Here is a 21,154-nt window from a genome sequence, read left to right on the forward strand (position 1 = left end):
TTGTAAAATGGTCGTAGATATAATTGCATTTTATAAACATATTTACTTAAAAAGTTTAACATTCCAAGGAATTCTTGGATTTTCTTTTTATTTGTTGGTGGTTGGAGTTTTTGAATAGCGTCAATGCGTGATTTCAGTGGAGTGATTGTTTTTCTTTCGATGTTATGTCCTAAGAATTTAACTCTTGTCAAAAAGAAGTGTGATTTATCGGGGGCGGCCTTCAGATTTTCGTTCTGAAGTATTTGGTGGTATTTTTCTAAAACATTGAACATTTCGTCTTTTGTTTGTGATTGCATAAAAACATCGTCTAGATAGGTGATTGCGTTTTTCTTGAGTATTAGTGGTCTAAAAATTTTGCTCATAAAAGCTGAAAATGCTGCTGGTCCTATGGATATTCCATAGAATAAGCGGTTAAATTCATATTGTTGGTTTCCGATAACAAATTGTGTTAAACGTCGTGATTGTTCATCTAGTGGCATTTGATTGTATGCACTATTCATATCGGCGGTTGTAAAGTATTTGCCGTTTATTTTTGTTAAAATAACTTGTATTGGTTCAATGGGCCAATTACATTTTGATTCATCTATGAGTGAATTGAGGTATCTAGCATCGAGAACGATTTTTAATGATTCTCCTTTAGCTAGAATGATAACGGGGTTGATGAATGTGTTGCCTTTTGGTTGTTCTTCTTTATTAACTGGTGATATAATATTGTACTGTTCTAAAATATCGAGTAATCTGTTTACTTTATCATGTAAGTGAATTGGTACTTTACTTGCTCTCTGTTTTTTGAAAACTGCGTCTGGTTTTAACGGGAGATGTAGTGATGAACTGATTTTGCCAACATCGAATTTTGATGTTGCATAGACTGATGAATATTTAATGAGCTGTTTGGCTAATTTTTCGAATTCGTCTTGTGTTATTTGTGAATGTTGGAAATTAAACATTGTTAAAAATTTTTGTTGGTCCTCTGTGTAGTTACTGATGTTGAATGTAGGTTTGAAATATGGAGTTTTTGTGAAATAATCCGTATTTCTGTTTTCGTTACTTATTATATTATTTATAGATAATTCTTCATTAAGAATTGTAGATTGGCAAATATCTAGTAATTGGAGTATATTATTTACGCGATAGGCTTTTTCGTGTATTGGTGATATTGTAGCGTTGGTTTCACAATATCCTAAAAGTCCTAAAGGTAATGTTACTTGGTAGGGTGTGTTGTTATAAACATGTAAGGAAATAATATCTGAATTCGAATTTTTCAAATATTTTATTGATGAGATTGTGATTTTGAAAAATTTGTGAATAGGTTTGAATTCAAAATCTGACATATAAAATTTTTGTTTGTTTTGTTCTTTATCATATTGGTGAACTTGTTTGATTGAAAAATTATATATGTTTCCTGATAGTGGTTTCAGGTGTTTTCTTTGTTGGTTATATATTGGATAAAATTTTGAAAAGAATGGTGGTTGTTTGTTTAATCTTTGAAAAAATGTTAGGGATGTTTCTTTTGTTTTTGTATATTTATCTTTGATTAATATTTTACTGTTTAGGATGTTAATTGTTGGTATATACTTCGAAATAAATGGTATTCCAATGATATTTTATTTAATATCAGTGATATGGAATATTTGTTTAAATGGCTTGTTTAGAATTTTACTTTGCTCCATTGTTCTGGTAGGGAGGAGAAATAATTGGATTTTTCCGTAGTTTATCAATGTTGATCCTTGTGCTGTTGCTAGTTTACTGGAGGTTTCAAGAGGTGTTAGCTTTGGATGTAAAGTTTTTATTTCATTCCATGTGGGAATGTTTATTATGTTTGATTCTGCTCCTGAATCAATTAAAAAATCTATTTCAAGGTCTGGTGGTTGAAATTCTTTATTTTTGGGGCTTTCTAAGAGAAATGGTATTGTCCAAATTTTTTCTTTGGGTTGTTCTTTTTGTATATTTTGATAAATGTGGTTTGTATTCAAGCATTTTGTTTTGGTATTTTTATTGGTTTGATTTGTAGTGTTAATCTCATTTGTTTCTTGCGTTGTTGGTGTGGAATTTATGGGTGTAGTGTAATAATTTTGAAGAAATTCTGATTGATTTTCATATATATGTGATGGAAAGGGTTGTTCATATATGACAGATTCATAGTCATTTTCGACTTTTATCATATTGATAGCAAGAGTGTTTTCAGTATCACTTTCTGAATCTGATGATGTACAGTTTATTTGATTGAGTTGTAACGTATCAGTTACTGTGTCATCAATACCTGGAGGGTCTGATGTTGTTTCTGGATTTGATTGTACTTGGTTGATTTGTCTTTGATGTTTAGGTGTACTACTTCTATGGCGATTATTAGAATTATTATAGTTATTATTATTCCGGTGTGGTGATTGGGAATAATTTCTATAACGATTATTATAACTTGAGTGTCGATTTTGTGAATTATTTCGCGATCTGTTTTGGTAATTATTGTTTGGTCTGTTATAGTTCGATCTATTATATGAGTTATTCCTTGATCGATTGTTCGGGTAATTCTGGTTTCGGTTGTTTGAATAACTTCTATTTCGATTATAGGAGTAGTTTCTATTCCTATTGTATGATGAATTTCGTGATTGGTTGTTTGGATAGTAGTTATTTCTTGATTGGGAATTAGATCTAGAAACAAATCGTTGTGTATTTGAATTTGATCTGGAGTAGTTATTTCGACTATTTGGTCTATTGTAGTGATTTTGTGATGAATTATACGTGTTTCTTCGTTCTGGTGATCTTCCTCTATAACTTGAGTTATATGGTGATTGATTTCTTGTATAATTTGTATTGTTCGGGAGTGGTTTTCCTGAACTGTTGTTGCTGTGGACTGTTTTGTTCGGTAGATTTTGATCTTTTTTCATGTATTGATAGAATGATTTATTTGGTTCTTTATATTTTTGAGGTTTATTTTGATTGTCTTGCTGTTTTTGTCTACATTCGGAAATACTATGTCCGTATCGTCGGCAATAATTACACCATTTTTTGAAAGATGGTTTGCCTTTAAAGTTCGGGTTCTTTTCGTAAATATTGAGTATTTCAGTGATTTTTTCAACGAGGTCTGTTTCTGATTCCTGTATATTATTAATATTAGTGGGAGTCGTTTCAATTTTGTTAACGTATTGAAATTTCAGATTTTCCGTTTCTTCTAGTTTCATCGTGATTTCTGCTTGTTCTAATTTGTCTACTAGTTTTCGAAAATCTAAATCGGGTTCTCGAATTGAAGAAGGATGGGATGCTCTCTTTTTTATTGCTATTTTCCTTAATTGTGGTGTTAAGGTCATCATTAAGATTTCTGTCATCTTTGTGTTTTTATAGTCATGTGTATTTAGTGAGTATGCTTTTCGAACTAGTGTTTCGATTCGTACTGCTATTTGCTTGATGGTTTCGTTTGGTAATCTGCGAATTTCATTACATAAAACTCTTTGTTGTTGTTTGTTTCTTTCGGAGTCAAACATTTTTGAAAATTCTTGTGTAAATCTTTTCCAGTTTGATTTTATTTCTAGAGGTAGTACTGAAAACCATTTTTGGGCTGCGCCATCTAAGGTTGTTTGTATTAACGCTGTGCGTCGATGTATCCAGTTTTGATGTAGTGGCGTATTAATTGGTTCAGGTCCTATATTTAAAATCAAATTTGCTGTTACTGCATTTAAATAATCTTCTACAGAGTATTCAGGGTCTGTTCCTGTGAAGACCATTAAAGGTTTGTTTGATGTTATTGATGATCCACCCATTAGGTATGGATTCATTGTCATTTGTAGTGATTCTGCTGCATTTGGCATTTGAGAAAAATTTGAAAGTTGGTTTCTTGTTATTTCATGTTGTTGGAGATAATATGGGAGTGGTATTTCATTTTGCATTTGTGATGGTTGATACGAGTGTGCAGTCATTGGATTTTGTTGTTGAATTGGTTGAAAAGATTGTGTATTAATTGGATTTTGTTGTTGAATTGGTTGTTGATGTTGTGCATCTATTGATTGTGGAGAAAAATTTCTATGATTTGTACGTGTTCTCTGTATTCCTTATCTACGATATTCTTGAGTATTTGGTGCAAATATATCTGGTTGTAAGAAATCATCATCTGAGGATAAATAATCCATTTGATAAGATGTTTGTTTTTTATTTTTATTCTGTTGAAAAAATGGGTAATTTTCACTGCGATCCTGTGGAGGATTTGGTTGAAAATTTTTGGAATTATATTGGGCCGTTGGGTTATCCCAGTTTCGAGGTTTTGTATATTGATTAAAATTCCTTTGTGGTTGATAATTTGTTTTTGATGGATGTGTATAATTATAATTATGGTCTGCAAAGTTGTTTCTAGTGAATGTTTTGCGTGTTTTTGATGGTATTGTCATGGGTCTGTATGTTTGGTAATCCATATGTGAATATTTAGGGGCAACCGAAGGTTTAACGGTTGATTGTAAGGTTACCTGTGTTTGTGAAGGATTTGTATTTCTTGGTGTTGTTAAATTTGGGCGTATTGGTGAAATACTTTGTTGTGTAGTTGTTGTGTGTACAATTTCTTCATTTATGAAGTGTGATGGTGTCTGGATATCTTGTTGAGTAAGATTCCTAGTTCCATTGAGGTTTTCGTTGTGTATGACTGTCGAGTTTAAACTATTATTTTGTGTATCGGGTAAAAATGTATTATAGTTTAATGGTGTTGCATCAATTGTTAATGGTATTACTCTTACATAATCTCTTATGTAAGATATTGTACCTATTGCTTGACTTGAGATTGATTGTGGAAAGCTTATAAATGCGGGATGAGACCATTCGGGGTCCCAAACATAATCTGATTGTTCTGTGATAGCGGTATCATCGTTCGAATTTTGGGGTCTAAAATTTTTTCTTGCTTGTGCAATTAAATCAATATTGTGTGTGAAATAATCTATTATGAACCATGCCAAAATTTTTTGTAAATCGTGTTTGGTATGTTGTGAAACGTCGTTTTTCGTGAAATTTTCTTTAATGATGTTTAAATAACTAGAGAGTAGTGTGATTTCATGTCGTACTCTTAAATGTTTAGATGTTTCTGTCGGTGAGACATTTGTTAATGGGAGTTCATTTTCTAATATCGAAATATAACTATATATTATTGCGAAAACTTCATTGGTGAAAATGGAGTTTGCTCTTTGTGAGTTATGGTATTGGATGCTTTTTATATATTCTGAAAAAACTTTTGAAAATTCTAAGTCAAGATCGTCTGTTTGAATAGTATATGTTCTATTATTATGGTTTGGGGAAGTGAATTCTATAGAGTAGATTCCATACTGTTGTGTTATGTTGCATATATCTTTTAAGTAGTGATCTATGATTTGTCTTTTGATTTTTACATCGGGGAACTCTGTTTTACATGGACTGATTCCGGGTTCAAATAAGTTTACGAGTAAATTTTGACAAAATATGTGTTGTCCTCTATCAGTATCTGCATCTACTATAAAAGGAAAGATTTCATCATCATCTGGAGTTTCGTCACCTGGGGTGTGTGTTGAACTCATTTTTTCGTTCGATGACTGTTAATATGTAATTATTAATGTGTCGAATTGGTTGATTCCAATTGTATAGATGTACTGGTTTGTGTTTGTATTGTTTTTTTATTCTTCTTTTTCCTCTTTGTGATGAATTTGAAGTTGTTTCTGAGTCAGAAAAATATAATTGATTGTGAAGTGGGTAATTTTTATCTACTGATTCTTTTAGTTTGTAAAGTTCGTCTAAACTGTTGGTTTCTGATTCTGAAAATGCGTTTCGATTTTTTGAAAATCTTTTTCGTGTTATTTGTCTTTGTTTAGTTATTATTTTCCTCTTTAGTGTTTGTCGTTTTGTGCGAATGTATCCAACTGTTTGTGTATGAGGTGTGATTACAAGGTCGTATTTTTTGTTATCTATTTCACAATTGTGTAAAATGATTGTTTGTTTATTTCCTAGGTTTTTAAATGACATAAGGTTTAGAATGACGGATGCAAAGGTTGTTAAATGATTTCTATTTTCCTAAACTGTTAGTTCTTACGATTTTTTGGTTAGCTTAACCTGGGTCTATTTGTTCAGGGTTGGAGAGAAAGGTATATCGATTCCGAAGAATGATTTTTACTTTCTCGTGACTAGTATAAGCTAAGGTGTTAACTTACTTAATCTTACTTAGGGGTAGTGATTGTGTTCAAGGGTTGGAGAATAGTAAATCGATCCACAAGGTTCAGGTATAATTAGAACGCGAGTAGTTCGTTAGATACTATTTTAAACTTACTAAGTCTAAGATTTATCCTGGGTCTGGTAAGAGGGGGGGTCAAGTGAAGGATGAATAACCGAAGTTCTTCACTGTTTATCCTAATTTGAATGATTAGTTTTGTGTAAAAATTTCTATTAGTCTTGGGTCTTTAGAAAAGGTTGGGTAGTGAATCGACGTTTGAGGTCGTTAGACACTAATTAAGTGGGTGGGGGAGAACAAAATTGTTCTGTTTGATCCAAGGATAAGCCTTGATGATCAAATTTGAGATTTTAATTAAGTAGAAAATGATTTAAGATCCAAGGATAAGCCTTGATGATCCGGTTTTAAAATTAAGTGACTTTAAGTTTTAATAAAGTTTTGAATGTGTGTAAAAGAAAGATTTAGTGTTTTGATGATATTAGTGAGTTGATGATTGCTGTTATGTTTTAGGTGATGAAGCTGGAACAACAAGATGATTTATGATTACTAACCATTTATTGTCATGCTACTAATTTTTATTTTTATTGTCCAATAAATATTTTTCAAACATGTTTTGTATAATACTGCAGAGTTTTAGGGAAACGATCTTAGATCTTTTTATCAATCGTTATTGTATAATATTAATTTTGTTTAGCGCCTGAAATGATGTTGAAGATTAACTTCAAGGTTTTATGTTTGCAAATGGAAATCTAAATTCATTGCAAGTAGTATTCGAAATATAAAAGTTTGTTCTGGCTTTTGCCGAACTATCATATAACTATACGGCAAGTTTCTACTTTGTCGTATGTCGTCTTTGGTTCGAGGTCTTCTTCCAATTCCGGGTAGTTCTATTATGGTTCGGAATATTGGCTCTGATCTATTGAGTCGGAGAGACATTTCAATTAAATTATTGTCGTATAACATTTTGTAAATGTTTTTGTCTAATTTCTAATCTATTTTTGGTTAATTCTAATCTAGTAAGGTCTTGTTCGAGACTTATGGTCGCACCAGATGAGTTATGCCTGGAATGTATAACTCATAGAGTAATTTCGGATAGGGTACACCGTCTGCTCGTCACGCTATCTTATTTTCGGCCGGATAGATTCGTGCAACTTCTTAGTCTAATACCGATCCTAATCTTACTCTTATACTATCTAGTCTCAGGTTGTTTAACTAGTCTCTGCTAGGCTCAATAGATCTAGGGTATACTGGTTTATTGCGGCTGCTGAAGTGCTCGGGAGAGTCCAACTAATTTCTAAGTTAAATTCAAATCTCTCTGGTGCTGAAATTACAAGTAACTTCAGCACTTACAAATAAGTGGGTTGTTAGTTAGATGGATCATGATTGGTTAATATTAAATACTTTACATTGGTAAAACATTTAATTTATCCAATCATAAAATATAGTTTAGATCAGGTTCCACTACAATTGGTCCATGAGTTGCTTATTGTTGACCCATTCCCTCTTCATCTAAGCTCTTCATAAACTATTTCTGCTCCAGGTTAGTATTACACGCACTACCGCCTAACTGTCGGTTAAAAAATGACCACAGACCTGTAATGGCGCAAGCTGAATGATGCCGCACAGATTTATTGACTGCTGGTTATCGGGGTTCTTGCTACTTTAGCTAATTGCTGATCACTTGTAACGTCTCAATGTTTCAGTCTTGCTATAAAGTTTTATGAAGTTTCAGTTTGACGTCTATTAATTTTCACTTCTACCCACATCTAAGAAAAGTGAATAAAAAGTGAAAAAAAATGTGCTAATAATGGGTTTTTGTGTTCCAAAACATTGTCAATATAATCGATTCCCATATTAGGCTTGGACAACAAAATTGGACAAAAAAAGGTTTCAAATCCATTTTTTTCTCGCAAAATTATAAATCATTATATTTCATTTGAAATTCATTATAATGGACTAAAAAACAAGTACAAAATCACATTAAAATGGGTTCTTTTCCACTATACTTTCGGTTCGCGTCGTGAAAAATTTTGCAAGAATTTCAGCAATTGAAAAGGGAGAAATGCTAATTATTTGCAAAGCGAGTGCTCGGCCTACTCCATTTGTAAACCTTAACTCAAAATGCAAAACGTTTCGTTGACCTCTCCCCTTACGTTTGGCCTTTTGTCCCCTTAAAACCCTCCATCCAAAGTTTGCCCCGTTGTTTCTCGCCCACACTTTTAAATGCCTCACCCTGGGATCCGGTTCAGGCTGGGGAGATAAAGTTGAGAAGGGTTGGGATTGGTTCAGGTTGGGGATGGCGGGTGTAAGGGTACAAAAAGGGGCAAAGGGGCAAACACTGGAGTGGTTATGTGCGTTGAAATTCGCATCTCAACAAAGTGGAGAAAAATCGATTATAAATGATTTTTTTTGTCAGTGTCAACAAAAATTTTAAGAAAAGCAATTATAATGGATTAAAAGTGAGTTTTGTTGCCTCGAAAAATCGCAATAACATAATCCATTTTTAATTGATTTTAATCTTTTTTTTTTCACTTCTGTGGAAACTGACAGTGAAACTCAACTTTTTTTTCCACTTAATGAGATGCGAATCTCAACGCGCACATAGAGTGTTTTCTAATGCGGGCAGTCAAGTTTGTGATCTGCGTATTGTGCGCTATATTCGCTTCAAGTATCAAAGTTTCTTGGGTAAAATGTATTAATTTTTGAATTATTGCTTCAAAAAGTATTGTCTACATACTTGATTTTTGTTGCATTTTTGTTGATTTTTTGTCCATTATAATCATTTTTTAAAATAAATATCGTTTTTATCGAAACTAATTGTTGTTAAATCAATTTTTTAAAAAAGTCAACTATTTTTTGTTCTTAAAACCCTTTAAAATCAATTATTTTTTTTTGCAAATTGGTTTTTTATTCTGCTCTATAGAGCTTTCTGTAACCTCGAACGAACACGTTCAATCTAACGGTTTTTCACTCCCACTTCAATTTAACTCCCTTTCCCTCCGACCACTTAAGCCCCTCTCACAACTTAGCACCCCTTTCACGATGTCCCGCAATTACATTTCCATATCTTGTGCCTAGTAAATGTTCTAACTCGATCTAAAATAGTTTTTTTCAGATCAAAGTTTCAGATCTCAAATAAAATGTGAAATAATAAAATAATGCTTGGATACTTTTAGAATGGGTTATTCCAGATCTGATTACGGATCTGAAAGTTTGTTTTTCATGGTTTTTTCAGATCTTAATTTCAAAAAAATTCTTCCATGTTTTTTTTACCCGAACGTATCGTTGACGCTGACATTTTTTTTGGTTATTCAAGGTTGTTTTGCACTTGATAGCTTCTGCTAGCTACTAGCAAGTACTTAGCAAAAGCTCTAATCCGAGACTGCTATAAAATGTGTCCACAATCGTGAGATAAGATCTGAAACGCATGAGTAGCGAATAAAAATAAAAAACTTTTAGGGCCTTGAACAATGTTTGAAATTTTCTTAGGTTTGAAAATTTGAACAAGATTTTTGGTTCAGAAAAAATTGTTCGTGTAATAAAACGGAAACTTTTACTTGCCGCTAATTAATCTAAACAAAATTGTATTTTGCAAAAACAGCAAAAAAAATTGTTTTGATAGTTAATTCGGATCAATTACACTTTGGTTCAAATTTTAGATCAGTTTTTTTAAAACTCTTCTCAACCTTCTGAAGTAACGAATTTCAGATCTGAGAACTAACTTATGCTCTTATGCTAGAAATAAAAAAAATCAGATTATGTTTGGAGAATGCATTAAGTTCGGGCACCCAAGTGATCCGCCGGCTATCAAGAAAATTCAGTTGCTGTGCAAGTATCATAGAAGGTTCTGACCGCTAAACATAACTCAAACACAAAAAAAATGTATACGTAGGGCCAGGGGTGGATCTAGAAGTTTCTCGAGAGGGGGCGATTTTTCAGAAAACTTTGGAAAATTTTGACCTTTTTTATAGTTTCATCAAATTGATTTTCCGAGCTCTCCTAAAGCAGTAAAAAGACCCTGTTGTGGCAAAACTTTCTTCGCCGCAGGCAAATCTTTGAAAAAAAAACATGTCAAAAAGCCGTTTTTTGGAATTTTTTGGAAAATTTTGACAAAAAAAAATTGCGTTTTTTTGGCGCGCGCTCCCCCTCAAAAATAGAATATATTGGCGCCAAAGGCACCTCTAGAAAAAATTTCAAGGTCAGTCGGTCAAAAATGGATTTCTTAAAAAGTACCAAAGGGGGACTCTTTGGGTTGGCAGGGGGTCGAATTCCTCAGGGAGAGGCGTCCGTCTGACCCCCCGCTCCCCTTCCCTAAACCCGCCCATGCGTTGGGCTTGGTTTTTGCGTGAAAAAAACAAATATATAAATTTTTTTCCCATTATTTGTCAAAATATTTTTATGATTGAAATTAATTGAAATTACTGTTCTATAAAAACAATGCTGATGCTATAAAAAGAATGCTAAACTAAATTCTATTTAATCATGTTTTGTTCAATATGAGAGAACAGGGGCGGATTTAGGGGGAGGGGGATGGACGCTTCCCCCGCAGGGTTTCGACCCCCTGCCGACTCAAAGGGTCCCCCTTTGATACTTTTTCAGAAATCCATTTTTGGCCGACCGACCCTAAAATTTTCTGAAGGCGCCTTCGGCGCCAATATATACTAACTTTGAGGGGGAGCGCGCGCCAAAAAAAAACGCGACTTTTTTGTCAAGGTTTTTCAAAAAGTGCTCAAAAACGGCTTTTTTGACTGTTTTTTCAAAAATTTGCCTGCGGCGCAGAAAATTTAGCAAAAATAGGGGCAAAACAGTGCTTTAGGAGAGCTCGAAAAATTTGGGAAAACTCGAAAATAAGTCGTCAAAATTTTCGAATTTTTTTTGAAAATCCAAACCCCCCCTCGAGAAAATCCTAGATCCGCCCCTGTGAGAGAATGAGCTTTGTTGGTGTTTTTTCATTTTGTATTAGCACGTAGTATATTTAGCGAATTATTACAGCTCAGAAGTCCTTCCGAAACAATTTAAGACGTTATTAAATCGCCGTCCCATTAGTAGAGACGTTTAAAAGGGTCTAATGACGTTTTCTCTGGCTTAAATTTGGGTTATAAAACATACAAAAAAAATGTTTTTTTTTCGTTATAAGCCTGAAAAGACTTATTATAATTGACATGTAACCAAATGCCATTTTATTTTGCTTTGCACTTTAAGTTGCGTATCAGTTTAACAAGTTGGTATGAAAAGTACTCAAAATTGACAGTTCAAATATTGGAAGTTTTATCGAAAAGGCGTTGATGTCCACCTCAGAGTGAAAACAGTAACTAGCCTCGTTTTTGAGACATAAAGTATGTTTTGGAGCAGCTAGGTGGCATTTAGTTGGTTTGAAGATACTTTCTTTTGGTGCAGGTGTCTGGAATAGACGAGAGGGGGTTGGGCAAAGAGGGCACAGTGTCTGTGATTGTGACAATTGGCCAGACCAACGACAACCCCCCTCACTGTGCAGGCATCATGAAGGACACGACATTTGTCATGGATGAGGACACGAACACAGCAGCTGTTGACTTGCTGGACTTCTCCGTGTGTGATGACTTGGACGGTACCACAATCGGGGCTGCTCTGACTTCGGGCGCCGACTTCACTCTGACAGGCGCAAGTGTGCTGCAGTTGAACGCTAACTCATGTAAGCTCAGCTGCAATCAAAAAATGAACAAGCTTGTTTCTCCTTTTTTTAGAAACTGTTTTTAGGTTGGTGGCTGTTTCAGTGTAAACACTTGTCCCGAAAAACTTTTAAGTCAGTTACGCTTCACACAAAAGTGTTTTTTAAAACTTATAAAAAATTTTAGGCTAACACTATTAGTTCTGTTATAATGGTTCCAGTGGCGGAAGGGGGCGACAGCTTTCAACCCCTCTTCATATCTGGCTGCCAAAATTATTCCAAAAAGTCACCCTTTGCTATACTTTATCGAAGTCCATTTTAGACGCCAAAATAACTGAATTTGAGATTTGAGGGGAAAGTGCGCGCCAAATAAGACACAACTTTTTGTTAAATTTTTTTTAAAAGTTCTGAATATATCATTGTTTCCCGGAAATTTTCGGAGAGCTCGGAAAACTAAATTGGTCTAACGAAAAAAAAATCCACAAAAATATCAAAATTATCAAATTATCGGCAAACTAACCCTTTCCCTAAAAATTTTTTTGTGAACGCCACTGGATGTCTCTAAAGCCTCTTTCCTTTTTTCATTGATTGAAAACTTTCAGTTACCCAAGGGTTTTTGTTGTATGACACGAACAACTACTTAACAAGAACTGGAATAACTTCCAAAAGAATAACCATGAAAATGATAAACCTTTGATAAATATCAACGAAACACCAACAATAACTTTTAACAAGTTTTTCCCTCTAAAAACAGCAAAAAAATTACAGAAACAATATGGATAGACAAAAGAAATAGAAAATGCTGTGGCAAAATTTTTTTTAAAGTTGACAAAAAATATAAATTCCAGGTTGAATGCGGATTTGGTAGCATGTAAGAAGCAGTCGAACTTCGTCAAAAAAATTAATAACAGGCAGAAAAACTTAGTAACAAAACAGCTTGAACGAAAATCGGCAGATTACCCGCGAGTTCCTTGGCACTTTAAATGAACTAAAGGAAATACAAATAGCTATTCCAGTAAGTTTCACTTGTTAAAGCGCTGTTAACTATCGGGGGTGTTCTATCCAAAAACAATACCAATTGAAAGCCAATCACCATTACTGAGGAATCCCATGGGAGAAATAAATACGAAATAGAAAGTCATTCTATCCTGATACAGTAAGACACTGCAAAGTTATAGAATTGAAAAAAAAATTAACACCATTGATCATTCCATTCTGCTTCAAAACTACAAAACAAGGACTTCTGAGGATCTATAAACAAGATTTTAAAATTGTACTTGAAATTTTCACTGATTAACGTTGAAAATGGTGTAGCGCAAGGCTTAATTCTAGTTCCATTGCTTTTCAAACTAAATGTAAATTGTTTATCTGTCAATACTAGCGAGAGTAGCTTATCTCTTCATCTAAACGATACGATACGGTCAATAAACTTAATGACTAAAGCCTACAGTTAAGCAAGGCACATCAAGCAGTCCATAATGAGGGCAACATAGTTTGCTAAAACAAACCTACTGTAAATGGCGACAAAACTAAATCAATCAACTTTGCAAAACAAAATTTTGGCAAACATTGAAAACTGTATTTTATTTAAAAATGATAAATTGAAGATTTTCAATTTTCAATTTCATTTTGACTCTAAACTGAGTTTTCACTTTCATAAACAGAAAAAAAAGTTAAAGTTAAAGTCTGTTTCAGAACACTTATTACGGAAAAAAGAACAAACTCAACAAGACCGCTCGTATCAGGGCGAAGCCCTGAATGTTCCGACTGCCTTGTAAGGTTCATGGAGCAGCAGTAATAACATAAAAAAAATTAAATGAAATAAAATAAAACGAATTTTTTTTTCTCTAAAATTTGAAAATTTTTATGAAAATCATCCCCCCACACGCCATATAAAGTACAAAAGGGAGATTTCGTTCCTTGTAACAAATCAATTATGGCACATAAGCTTCTTTCAACCAATTTGGAATGATTTCAACCAAAATCTCCGCTTACGCGTTAGTAGCGCGAATTATATCGCGCGTTAATTGTCCCTAATTGGTCAAAATGGCAATCTTTAAATCCTCATAACTTTACGAAAAATGATCACAGGTGAAATATCTTTTCAAATTTAAGCTCGGGACAACAATATCTTTCGAATGATACAAAAAATTCCGTCAAAAATAGCTAGTTAAAAAGTCGAAAATTGTCTGAAGAGAAACAAAACCCACCCCGAGCACAAACATTCCGTTACTTTCGTATCGAAAGTCGGAACAATAAGGGAACTACGAGTAAAATTTACATTTTTCCTAGGAAACGAGTTGTTCGCATACAAATTTCTGAAGCTGTTAACAAAATCAACAAGACTGCTCGTATCAGCGCGAAGCCGTGAATATTCCGACTGCCTTTAGGGTTTATGGAGCAGCAGTAATAACATTAAAAAATTAAATTATATAAAATAAAGCGAAAATTTTTTTTTCTAAAATTTGAAATTTTTCATGAAAATCATCCCTCCACACGCCACATAAAGTACAAAAGAGTAGATTTCGCTCCTAGTAACAAATCAAATATGGCAAATAAGCTTCGTTCAACCAATTCAGAACAATTTATAAGACGGAATAAATCCCCGCTTACGCGTTAATAGCGCGAATTATATCGCGCGTTAATTGTCCCAAATTGGTCAAAATGGCCAAAATAGCAAACTTTAAACCCTCATATTTTTTACGAAAAATGATCACAAATGAAATATTTTTTCAAGTTTAAGCTCAGGACAACAATACATTTTGATTGATATAAAAAAAATCCGTCAAAAATGGCTAGTTAAAAAGTCGAAATTTTTCTGAAGAAAAAAAACCCACCCCTAGCACAAATATTCCGTTTCTTTCGTATCGAAAGTCGGAACAACAAAAAATGTAGAAACAAGACTGCTCGTATCAGGGCGAATCCTTGAATGTTCTGACTGCCTTTTAAGGTTTGTGGAGCAGTAATAACATAAAAAAATTAAATTATATAAAATAAAGCGAAATTTTTTTTTCTAAAATTTGAAATTTTTTATGAAAATCATCCCCCCACATGACATATAAAGTACAAAGGAGTAGATTTCGCTCCTAGTAACAAATCAATTATGGCAAATAAGCTTCGTTCAACCAATTTAGAACAATTTATAAGACGGAATAAATCCCCGCTTACGCGTTAATAGCGCGAATTATATCGCGCGTTAATTGTCCCAAATTGGTCAAAATGGCCAAAATAGCAAACTTTAAACCCTCATATTTTTTACGAAAAATGATCACAAATGAAATATTTTTTCAAGTTTAAGCTCAGGACAACAATACATTTTGATTGATATAAAAAAAAATCCGTCAAAAATGGCTAGTTAAAAAGTCGAAATTTTTCTGAAGAAAAAAAACCCACCCCTAGCACAAATATTCCGTTTCTTTCGTATCGAAAGTCGGAACAACAAAAAATGTAGAAACAAGACTGCTCGTATCAGGGCGAATCCTTGAATGTTCTGACTGCCTTTTAAGGTTTGTGGAGCAGTAATAACATAAAAAAATTAAATTATATAAAATAAAGCGAAATTTTTTTTTTCTAAAATTTGAAATTTTTTATGAAAATCATCCCCCCACATGACATATAAAGTACAAAGGAGTAGATTTCGCTCCTAGTAACAAATCAATTATGGCAAATAAGCTTCGTTCAACCAATTTAGAACAATTTATAAGACGGAATAAATCCCCGCTTACGCGTTAATAGCGCGAATTATATCGCGCGTTAATTGTCCCAAATTGGTCAAAATGGCCAAAATAGCAAACTTTAAACCCTCATATTTTTACGAAAAATGATCACAGGTAAAATATCTTTTCAAGTTTAAGCTCAGGACAACAATACCTTTTGATTGATATAAAAAATCCGTCAAAAATGGCTAGTTGAAAAGTCGAAATTTGTCTGAAGAAAAAAAACCCACCCCGAGCACAAATATTCCGTTACTTTCTTATCGAAAGTCAGAACAACTAGAAAGGAATGCGAAGCAAAAGTTCTACAACGAACAATAAGTGATAGTGAGATAACTATGCGCATCACGAACCAAAAAATCAATCTTGATTAAACCTTAAATTTTTGAGAGATTTCCTAAAACAAAATCTTTACAAATGGTCAACATTGTTTTATCAGTCTTTCCAAGTAAGCCAGAGTTCAACATAACAACAACTACAACAACAAAAAAATCAATTCAACGTTTTAACTACAATTTTCTAGAAATTTATATATAGCGCGGTTGCAGATTTCGTTAAGATCTGAAAATTCAAGACAATGAATATATATAGTTAAACTATTATTTTTTCTAAGAACATTTTTTTTCGATTTCTGAATCTTGATCAAAAAAATTAAACTTTTGAGTTGCTAAATGTTCTGCTATGCGCGCTTTTCACTTTTTTGTTGAGTTGATTGAAAACAGACCTTAACATACAATTGTATCCTTCCAATATATTGTCAGTCAATAATTTTGCTTATTTGTGTGTCATATAAGATACCATTACATTACATTGGAAACAATTTTTTATGATTAGTATTAGGTAACTATAATGATTGCTATTTGCAACTTTGCGTGCGTGTCTTTTGTAGTGGACTATGACAGTGGGACTTCAGTGCATACTGCAGTAGTGACAGTGTCTGAGTCAGGAGGCACTGGCGTAGAGGCGGCCAAAGCAGCACACGACCAGGTCACACCACGTAGACATCTCTTACTCTCGTTTTCCACTATTACACTTTGTAAAGAACCAAAGAGAGTTAAGAATATATTGTGTTCCAATTTCCACTAATCTTCGTTTAATTGTTTTATTGATTGATACTTTTTAAGAAGTAAGGTGGTTCCATTTATTCGCAGCATTGAGATTTAGTTGACAATTGGCTTTGGATATCTTTTCATTTCTGCCAAAGACTATTGTCACGCACAACAAAAAGTATGTGCGATGCGAGCCCGGACTAACCAAATGTGAATCATTAGTCCGTTTTGCTCGGCCTGTTTTTTTTTTCGAAATTTTGCCTTTGCCTATATAGGGTCCTTCTAGTGTTTTGAGAGAGCTCGGGAAAGAAAGTTCGTCAACTACAAATTCGAATTAGTTTAAAAAAACTGAAAGTCACTCAACCTCGAGAAAACTTTAGATCCGCCATTGTTTCGGTAAAAACCATTGAAGATGCCTGAATTTTTTAAAATGCCGCATTTTCCATAAATGATCCGACATATGATTGCACAATTTTCTACTGCATCATGGGAACTTTTTTTAATGACGTCAAAAACTTGTTCTGATGAATGATATGTGAAAAGACGGTTTGGATGTATGAATTAAATGTCTTGTTAATAAGCAAACCGTAGTTCAGAAAGTAAGTCGGAGACAATAAGATGGCTGTCATCCGAAGGTGACAGACAAACTCCGAAGGTTAAATACCGGTTAGCGCCAGACAGATAATTGAAATAGATAACACGACTAGAATTGAAACATGAACTAAATTTAGATACTATGACATTTCCCTCCTTGTAATAAATAATACTCAAATCCAATATCAAATGTTAACCGTAAACAATAGGGTTAATAATAAGTTTTCAAATCAACTACAGTTCTTTAAACACAAACTTTTGAGTTTTTTGCTGGTACACAGCATGTCCTCTCCCTGGACCTTTCCATTTTAGCAAAGTTTTATAGATTGTTTTGAGCTCCATTTTATTCCTCATCTTTTCACTCTTTTTCTTCGATAGCTCCGGCTTTGTCCGTTTTTCTAATGTTGTCAATCATGACCCCCCCATCTTGGTCACTGCGGTCCGCTTCCTGCCCGAACGTCTCGAGCTTGTTTCATCCAACGAGCTGGCCGAATCTTGGCTAGAATAGGAAACAAGTCGTTGTTTCCGGCCCCGTTTCTTTCCCCCAGTTACTGATATCTGCTGTGGTTCGCGCTCCGTTTCTTGTGATTCGATTCCTTCGGTAATTGTTTCTTGTGGTTCGGCTCCTTCGGTATTTGTTCTCCCCCAGTCATTCCGGATTCCTGTTTCACCTGCCAACGTGTTTCCTTGTTCCGTCTCCTTATTACTGGGACGAACCACGAAGGCCTCTGGTTGAACTGGATCCCGTCCCCCACTAGATGGTCCCTGTCCATCTTCTCCACCGTTTTCTCGCCCTCTTGTTGGTTTCGCCACTAGGATGGTTGTACTCAGTGGTAACTGGTCCTCCGATTCTGAGTCGGAATTTTCTGCGGATTCCAAAATTTGGAATTTTGCTCCCTTTCCCATGATCGTTTGCTGACTTTCTTTAGTGCCTCTTGAGCTGCCCGGTTGGTGTTGTCTCAATTTGAGCTTCCTTTTCAGATCCCACGGCGTTGGCGGTGTGGGTAATGGTCCTCCCGGCATCCGCTTTTTAGGAACTTTGGCCTTCCTGAGCGCTACTCCTGATTTCCTAAGCACCGCACCGTTACTCATTTTAATAGTATGTTCAGTTTGATCAACTATTTTGGACCTTAATGGTCTATACCTATTCATATTTCGCTCCCCGGTCCTCTGCATTACCACTGCCGGTAATGCAGGGTCATTTGGTGCCCGTGCAATCCCAGTTTCATCATCTTGATTTGCTGCCTGTTCCTCGGCCAATCTTAGTGGTCCCCGTCTATTTTTCCGGTCATACTCAGTATCCGATCGGATTCCCCAGTTGGTGTCCATCGGCTTCGGCATTGTTTGAGCTATCGGGTCTCGTTCATCTAAACATTCATATTTCGATCGTATTACATTTTCCCAATTTAGATTCCGTAACGTAGGTTTTTTAGTCAAGTTCCTGAGGACAGTATTAGCTTCCCGGCCGTGGTGCGCTTCGAACGGTGTTATATTGATGCGTTTTTCACAAATCTTAGGGCTCCGAGGGCTCTTTCAACCATTCGATCCAAGGGTTCCGGTTTATCCTCCCGCGCATACGTCAGCACTGAATTTTTAATGCTACCAATCGTGCGCTCAACACATCCTGTTGCTCTATGGTCATTCACTGGCGAAATGAGGACTTCAATTCCTTGTTCATGGCAGAATGTTTTAACTTCCTTAGACATAAAGTTTGTTCCCTGGTCAACTCTGATTTGGCGGGGAACTCCATGAGCGATTATGTAGGCTTTTAAAAATTTTATAATTTTATCCGAACGGTTCGAATTACAGACCATAGCTGATGGCCATCGAGAGAACCGGTCCACCGCCACCAAAACATACTTTTTAGATTCCTTCAAGTAGTTAATGGGTCCCCAAAAATCCAATTGGACTGATTCATTCGGCTCTTTTGGTTCAGGTATTTTCCCTATATCGTCCTTTGAACACATGTTTTTCAAATTCTTACCCGCTAATGTGCATTCCGGACAATTCCCAGCGATAGTTGCGAGACTACGAAACATGTAAGGGTACCAGATGTCCTTAGCGGCGTCGATCATGCTGGATTTCCCGTGGTGATAATAGTGGAGTCTATTGACCACCGCCGTCTGCAAAGTATTAGGGATCACTAGCCTCTCGTCCATCCACAGGCATCCGTCTCTTACGTGGAAATCCTGAGTATACTGTGCGAAGTACTTACTCATTGCTGCAATTTTCGAGTGTAACTGGGGGTCTTTAGATTTAATTAACTCGATAATAGCTTGTAACTGTGGATCAGACTGGTATTGCGATTCTATAAATCGAAGATTAAATAATTCGGGAAGAGCGGATTGTTTGCTGACTACTTTACAATTTCTTGGTATAATAGACATGACTTTATTTTCCGGATTGACCGGTGGATAACTCTCACCAGGGTAAACCGACGGAATAGAAATAATAGTGTTGGTTTTAGTGCTCCGGACTTCTGTTGTAACCGCCTGTATATTTACATCAATCTCCTCTATATCATCACTACTGCTAATGCTAGGGTGTCGTTCCAATAATTTCTTGAGTTTCCTTTCCATGGTTAAATTGCTTGAATTGTTAATGTTTATTGGCGAGTTTAAAGATTTTGAGTAACCAAACTTAGCTTCAATAATAGTCCCAACTGAATTTTTGCTAAACTCAATTGACCTGCCGGGAATGCAATTCGTCGCTTTGTGATTGGTCCAATTTCCGTCGCATGATCGCTCGCCCTCTACCGGTCGCTTTCTATTCGATATATTACAAATGCGTCTATTTTTAGTTACCGATGGAGACTCGAGTTTATTTCTAAATCCGAGGGCGGATCTAATTCTACTAATTTTCGCGACCGTAAACATACTATCGTAGGTGCTAATCGGTTGAGGATTTAAACACGGGTGCCTTGAAAGATAATCAGCGAGTCCTATTTTTGCTCCGGGTTTATGTTCTACTTGAAAATCGAACGGTATAAGACGATCTAACCATCTTGTCAATCTGCTGAACATTGTTTTGTTCTTTTTGTTGTTCCCATTTAGCAATGACACTAGTGCCTTATGGTCCGTAACTATTAAAAATTTTCTTCCCAGCACATAATTTCGGAAGTATTCCGCGCCCCACACAACTGCTAACATCTCCAATTCATTCGTTGAGTAATTTTTTCCGCTGCGTTCAAATACCGGGATGCGAATGATATTGGCCGCCAACCGTCGGAATTTAGTTGCTCAAGGACCGCTCCGAGCCCATTATGACTAGCGTCACACACAATTCTTGTGTCTCTGTGTATATCAAAGTGCCGAAGTTCCACTATATTAGCCACTTGCTTTTTCAGGTTCTCGAATGATATTTGGCATTCATCGCTCCAGACAAAATCGTTTTTCCGGCTTAATAAGGGGCGTAATGACGCTGATGATTCCGCGAGCGCCGGAAGATATTTGTGCAAACTGTGAATGGAGCCCATGAACGATTAAAGTTGTGACACCGTTTTTGGTGCTTTCAGCGATTCGATCGGATCTATTTTCCGGACGAGTGGCGTCACTCCTGTACGGGTTATTTTGTGTCCCAACCATTCACATTCTTTCCGCGCAAATTGGCATTTAATGAGCTTAAGTGCCATGTTTTCGCGATCCAGCTTCCGCAAAATTTTTTCAACAGTCGAGATATGCTCGATCTCCGTGCCTTTGGTGACCACCAAGATGTCATCAATAAAAGCATGTGCCTGCGGAAATTCCGCAAGAATCGTGTCCATTACTCGTTGAAACTCAGCTGGCATGGTAGTAAGACCGTAGAACCCCGTACGAAAGCGGTACGTGCCCGTTGATTTTCCTCCCACCAGCGAAAAATTGCATTGAACGCTCGTTTCCGAGCTAAGTGGTAATTGGCCGTACGCGTACGTAAGATCCATAGTAGAAAAATATATGTCCCCTGATTTCCGTTCGCTAATCGTTTGTCCTACCGTATCCATAAGCTC

General features: G+C 35.4%; 1 protein-coding gene across 1 annotated transcript in view; it reads left to right on the plus strand.

Annotated features, from left to right (window-relative positions):
- LOC134846563 (cadherin-23-like) overlaps positions 1 to 21,154 on the plus strand; it is a 181,846-nt gene that overhangs the window by 45,599 nt on the left and 115,093 nt on the right. The window contains exons 12-13 of the mRNA XM_063863946.1: positions 11,564 to 11,837; positions 16,416 to 16,513. Of these exons, the coding sequence (XP_063720016.1) occupies positions 11,564 to 11,837; positions 16,416 to 16,513 (372 nt within the window). The remainder of the gene's footprint in view (positions 1 to 11,563; positions 11,838 to 16,415; positions 16,514 to 21,154) is intronic.

Source organism: Symsagittifera roscoffensis, chromosome 5 (genome assembly GCF_963678635.1).
Source record: "Symsagittifera roscoffensis chromosome 5, txSymRosc1.1, whole genome shotgun sequence".
Taxonomy (NCBI): Eukaryota; Metazoa; Xenacoelomorpha; order Acoela; family Convolutidae; genus Symsagittifera; species Symsagittifera roscoffensis.